This window comes from Lupinus angustifolius, chromosome LG08, assembly GCF_001865875.1.
Source record: "Lupinus angustifolius cultivar Tanjil chromosome LG08, LupAngTanjil_v1.0, whole genome shotgun sequence".
NCBI classification, from domain to species: Eukaryota; Viridiplantae; Streptophyta; class Magnoliopsida; order Fabales; family Fabaceae; genus Lupinus; species Lupinus angustifolius.
In genome coordinates, this window is record NC_032016.1 from 19,822,835 (window position 1) to 19,828,884 (window position 6,050).

Sequence of the window (6,050 nt, forward strand, 5' to 3'; positions counted from 1 at the left end):
TCAACATCAGAAGGAAGGGCTCCCCCTGATTGTGGAGGCAAGTGCTCATGAGGATCCCTCGGATGGGGAATCTAGTGATACTAGAGTGGAAGACTCACTGGAGAATGAGATTCCTATGCAACTCATACCAGAGGAGAATTTCATAGTTCAACAAAATGGCCAGATAAACAATGTATTGGCAGCAAATGAGTCTCGAATTGCAGGAAGACTTTGGGCAGATGAGGAGGAGGAGGAGAATATGGGGGAAAGGGAGGAGAGCAACATAGCTAAGGATACAACTAAGGAGGGGTCATACACAAAAGCTTTGTCAAAGTCTCAAAAGAAAAAATTGAGACAGAAGCAAAGCCTTGAAAAGATTCACTTTACCCGTAGGGGAGGTTATCTAAATATTTCCAAATGAAGGTCTTATACTAGAACAGTAGAGGAATGGGAAATCCCAAAACTAGACTAGTTTTTAAAAAGCTTTGCTCAATCAATAAGCCAGCTGTTGTCTTCATCTTTGAGCCCATGGTTCCTTTGAATAAAGTCAATCCTTTCTTTTGGTCTGCTTTGAATTTGAAGCATTTCATTGAAAATGATAGGGGTAGCTTGTTGCCCAATATCTGGGGGGCCTGTCGTGATGGTATCAATCCTCAAATCATTTCCAACACCTCTCAACAAATCTCCATATCCTTGATGCAGGATAGTCATCTTGTGTTCATTTGTGTGGTTTATGCTCACACCAATTACTTGAGGAGAAGGGCTCTTTGGGATGACATCTTGTCTCTAATCTCAGCAAACCAGGGGCCTTGGTGTTGCATTGGGGACTTGAATTCTGTTCTGGGAGCCAATGAGTGTAAAGGTACCTATTTGCCAAATAGAATTGCTTGTGAGGAATTTAAGAGGTTCTCTGAGGAAGGAAACTTGCATCACATTCTGACTAGAGGTGCTGAATTCACTTGGTTGAATAGAAGAAGAGGTTTGGCTCACACTGAAAAAAGACTGGATAGATCAATGTGCAATGATAGTTGGCTGGCCAATTGGCAACAAACCTTCTATTACACTCTGCCTAGATCTGCCTCTGACCATCATCCTCTAATGTTTGGCTTCTCCAATGATGCTTCCAATAGCCATTCTCATTTCAGGTTCCATAAAATGTGGTTGAAGCATGATAGTCCGAGAAGGGTGGTTGAGAATCACTGGGCTAAGAGTATGGTGGGGTGTCCTATGTATATCCTATCTAAGAAGCTTAAGGATCTTAAGGTTATCTTAAAATTCTGGATCAAGGAGGTCTTTGGAAACATCCACTTGAGGGTTAATGAGGCTCTCTCCCAGGTTGAGGCCATTTAGCAGAGAATCACTACTGAGGGGCAAAATGATACTATTTTAGCTCATGAGGAGCAGGCTCAAAAAGAGTTGTTCATTGTCTTACAGGCTGAGGAGGAGTTTTGGAAAGAGAAATCCAGATTAAATTGGCAAACTAGTGGTGATAGGAATACAAGCTACTTCCATAACATTGCTAAGATCAGGTATGCAACCAAACCTATGTGCATTCTTAGACATGGTGATGACACTCTGCTTGATAGGCAGGACATAGATAGTCATGTGTTGGAGTACTTCACAAACTTGTATGCCTCTGAAAATGAAACTCAGCCTAGCAATCTTATTGACTCTGTTATTCCTAATCTGGTTTCTGAGGAGGATAACATCATGCTTTCTAAAATTCCTTTGGAGGATGAGATCAAGGCTGTTGTTTTTGCCATGAATGGGGAGGGTGCTCCTGGCCCTGACGGGTTTGGTCGTTTCTTCTTTCAGGTGTTTTGGGACATCATTGGTAATGATGTGTGCCAATCTGTGAATCAGTTTTTCACCTAAGGTTGGATTCTTCCCAACCTCAACTCTAACAACCTTGTTCTGATTCCTAAATTCCCTTTTGCTGATAAAATTGAGGTCTTTAGGCCAATTGCTTTAGCAAATTTCTAATTCAAAATCATCACCAAGGTCTTGGCTGATAGACTTGCAACAATTGCTCCTAGAATTATCTCTAAGCATCAAAGAGGATTCATCAAAGATAGGCATATTCATGACTGCATCTGCATAGCTTCTGAGGCAATCAACCTTCTTGATCATAAAACTCTTGGTGGAAACTTAGCTCTCAAGCTGGATGTCAAAAAGGCCTTTGACACTATTGACTGGAAGTTCCTTAGGGATACTCTCAAGGCCTTTGGTTTTGCTAATTCCTTCATACAATGGATTGAGGTTATACTAAACTCTGCTAGACTCTCCATCTCTGTAAATGGCCATTCTGTTGGTTATTTTAGCTGCAAGAGAGGTGTTAGACAAGGGGACTCATTATCCCCCCTTCTGTTATGTTTGGCTGAAGAAGTGATCAGCAGAGGGCTAACTAAGTGGTTGGATATGGGGAAATTTAGCACAATTGTTGGTCCTAGGATTGCAACCCCTAGTCATGTGCTCTATGCTGATGATATTATGGTTTTCTGTAGAGGAATAAAGAGAGAATTGTTAGCCATAAAGGACTTATTCCATGAATATGGAAAAATTTCTAGTCAATGTTTAAATCTCACCAAGTGTAAGTTCTTCTCAACCCAGGCCAATGCTAGGAAAATTGGCAAGCTAACTACCTGGCTGGGTTTTGGAGCTGGTAGTTTGCCTTTCAACTATCTTGGGGTGCCTGTGTTCAAAGGTATACCTCAAGTTATTCATATGCAGCCAATAGCAGACGGAATTGTCATCAAGTTGGCCAAGTGGAAAGGATTTTGTCTCTCAATTATAGGCAGAGTGGAGCTTGTTAAGTCTATAATTCACAGTATGCTTAATTATAGTTTTCAGGTTTATAGCTGGCCAGACAATTTGCTTAAAAGACTGGATAGTTGCATAAAAAATTTCATCTGGTCAGGAGATACTAAGGTCAAGAAGCTAGTCACAGTTGCTTGGCACAAGGTTTGATGCCCTGTCAAAGAGGATGGGCTTGGTTTGAGATCAATAAAGCTATTGAATCAGGCAACAATGTTAAAGCTGGCTTGGGACATGAACTCCTCCTCTCAGGAATAGGCTAACTTCTACAGGACTAGGTTCTGTAGAAATAAAGAGCCTAAGTCTTCCTACATAAAGTCCTCCATATGGCCTGGCATAAAGAAGCATTGGCATGTCATCTTAGAGAACACAATTTGGTTGTTGGGCAATGGAAAAAGCATAAGTTACTGGGTGGATAATTGGCTGGGGAAATCCTTAGTTGACACCCTTGGCATCCCTGCTCCAATTTCCTCTGCTCTATTAGCAAAGGTTACTGACTTCATTATTGCCTCTGCCTGGATAATCCCTTCTTGGATGGCTAGGATGCACCCTGTTGTTTGTCAACAGATAAGGAAGACCCCTATTCCTAGCTCAAACTTGGCTGACAAGTTGGCCTGGCTTCACAATAGTGATGGGATCCTAACTTCGAAAGAGGCCTACATCTTCACTAAGCCTAACCAGGCTCAGGATAATTGGTGCAACAAAATTTGGTCAATCTCTATTCCTCCTTCTAAGTCTTTTGTCACTTGGAGACTATACAATAATAGAATGCCAATTGATGAGAATCTGAAGTTGAGAGGATTGGCTCTGCCTTCGATATGCAATATGTGTAGATCAACTGATGAATCTTCTACCCATCTTTTCTTCAATTGTAGCTTTGCTAAGTTGATATGGAACTGGCTAAGCTCCCAACTAGTTTTCTACCTGTTCATGTTTCCCTCCAGAGCCTTATGTCCCTCTCAACTCAATGGAGTCCTCAATTGAAGCAGGTTCTTGTTTCTGCTATTATCAATTATATTTCTGCTATCTGGTTCTGCGGGAATAAAGCCAGATTTGATAATTTGCACATCTCCTTTGAACAAGCAATTGCCAAGATCAAGTTGAATACTTCTTTCACTGGCAACTCGACTAAGCTCTGTGCTAAACCTTCTGTGCTGGAATTCTCCATCCTGAGAGCCTTTCATGTTCAATGCAATTATAGCAAGGCCCCTGCTATTGCAGAGGTCAATTGGGCACTGCCTTTGATGGGTTGGGTGAAGATAAACACTGATGGGGCGGCTAAGGGGTTCCCGGGGCATTCAGGGGGTGGTGCAATTTTCAGGGATGGCAAGGGAGAGTGTTTGGGTTGCTTTGCCTCTTACTTTAACATTCAGGACTCTCTTTATGCAGAAGTACTTGCTGCCATTATGGTTGTCCAGATTGATCATTCGAAAGGTTGGTTACTAATCTGGTTGGAATGTGACTCAACCTCGGTGGTGGAAATTTTCAGGGGCAGTAAGCCGGTTCCTTGGAAGCTAAGCAACCTTATGAACAAGTGCAAAAAAGCTATGTTGGAGATGCAAGTTAAAGTGTCCCATATATTTAGGGACGATAATGCTTGTGCGGATAGATTGGCAAACTTTGGTGTGAATTATAGAATGGATTAGTGGTGGAATTCCCCTCCTTCCTTCTTGTTGCATGATTTTTATAGAAATTTGTTACTCCTCCCTAACTATAAGTTTAGGGGCTTGTAATGGTACTTGGCTTCTTTAATATATTTGTGGGTGTAGTTTCACCCTTGCTTTAAAAAAAAAAATTACTTTGACTCGCTCAGATTTGACCAATCTTTACCATTCATAAATTTCTACACAGTATCAAAGTGATTTCATCTTCTATGACCTATTCGGTCACTATTCCGCTGTCGAGATGGTGAAAATAGAATTTTTATTAGTCATCTCTCTTTGTTGTATTACCTTGTGCTAGCTTTTATTAATTTTTTCTTTCAACTTAATAATTCCAAATTTCATGCAAAGTAATTTATGAACGACGAAGATTGATCAAACTCAAATATGAGTATTATATAGGCAAAAATTGTTATAAACAAAGAATTATGAACTCAAATAATAACTAATAAGATAAACATAATTAACTAAATCCTAGATAAAATAATTCTCTATTTATCCACTTATATCTAACGATGCTAGTGTTGAGAAGGTACTAATAAATGTTAGGGCATATAATTTCTTTTCTAAAAATAACAAGGAAAATCAGAGAAACCCACTTTTCAATCTTGTGGTATCAAAAACAGTCTTCACACATTTTAATGACTATTATTGTTCTCCTTTACATTCATTAGCTATATTCTCTTCAATCTAAAACATCAAAGTAAGAAAAATAAAGTGCAATCTAACTATACCATTCTCACTAATAAATCTAAGAATTTGAACTTAAAAGACAGTTTAAAACAACAAACAAGACTAGAGCATCAGAGTTTAATGCAGCACAACTTATAGCGTGAATCATCATAGCTCCATGCCAATTCCTCAGCTTAATTAGCCATTTAACCTAGGCTTCAACCTGGTACACATGCACCCTTTGTTGTCAACTACTTGATATAATGATAAAACAATGAGCATAAACTTGTTGAAGAAGAAAGGGGAACATTACTTGTTCTGGGTAGGGTTTGGTCTGCTAGGCGGAATCTTTCTAAGGCTAGCAGCTACAATAGGATCATGAGTTGATTCGGAACCTTCTCTGTCTGAAAGTGATTGTGAGAGAGCTTGTGTAGAAGATGAGGGGTGAGTCCTAGCTTGTGACATATTAACCCTAAGTGAAAACATCAAAGTTATGGCAAAGAAAACAACAAACATTAAGCTGCACAATGATTTCATGGTCTTTGCTGACTTAGATTGGACAATGATGTCTTTTACTTGACTTGTGCTTCTTTGGAATGATGAATTATGGACATATGTGTATGTATATATTAACTATAGAGTATGAGTGTTATGTTAATGTTTTAAATATCATGTTACACTATATAGTTTATTTGAAAATTTTACAGTGGGATGCAGGTGTATGCCATGTGAAAAATCTTTGACTAATGCAGCTTACAAATTCCAAAGCTAAATCAACAAAGATTGGGTATAAATTGATCTTATCTTTCTTGGGATGTCACGTGATTTATTTACAGATGGGTTGGCAACTTTGGATTCTACAATTTTTAGTATTTACAATTAAAATCAACTGATTATTGTTGCTCAAACCAAGGAAAGGGAAAT

The 6,050-nt window shown here is 39.2% G+C and overlaps 1 protein-coding gene across 1 annotated transcript; it reads left to right on the top strand.

The window, feature by feature from the left end:
• LOC109353976 lies at positions 427-4,439 on the top strand. Its single transcript, XM_019596331.1, has 5 exons — positions 427-1,314; positions 1,414-1,794; positions 1,981-2,940; positions 3,052-3,597; positions 3,738-4,439. The coding sequence occupies exons 1-5, from the start codon at positions 427-429 to the stop codon at positions 4,437-4,439; spliced, it is 3,477 nt and encodes a 1,158-aa protein (XP_019451876.1).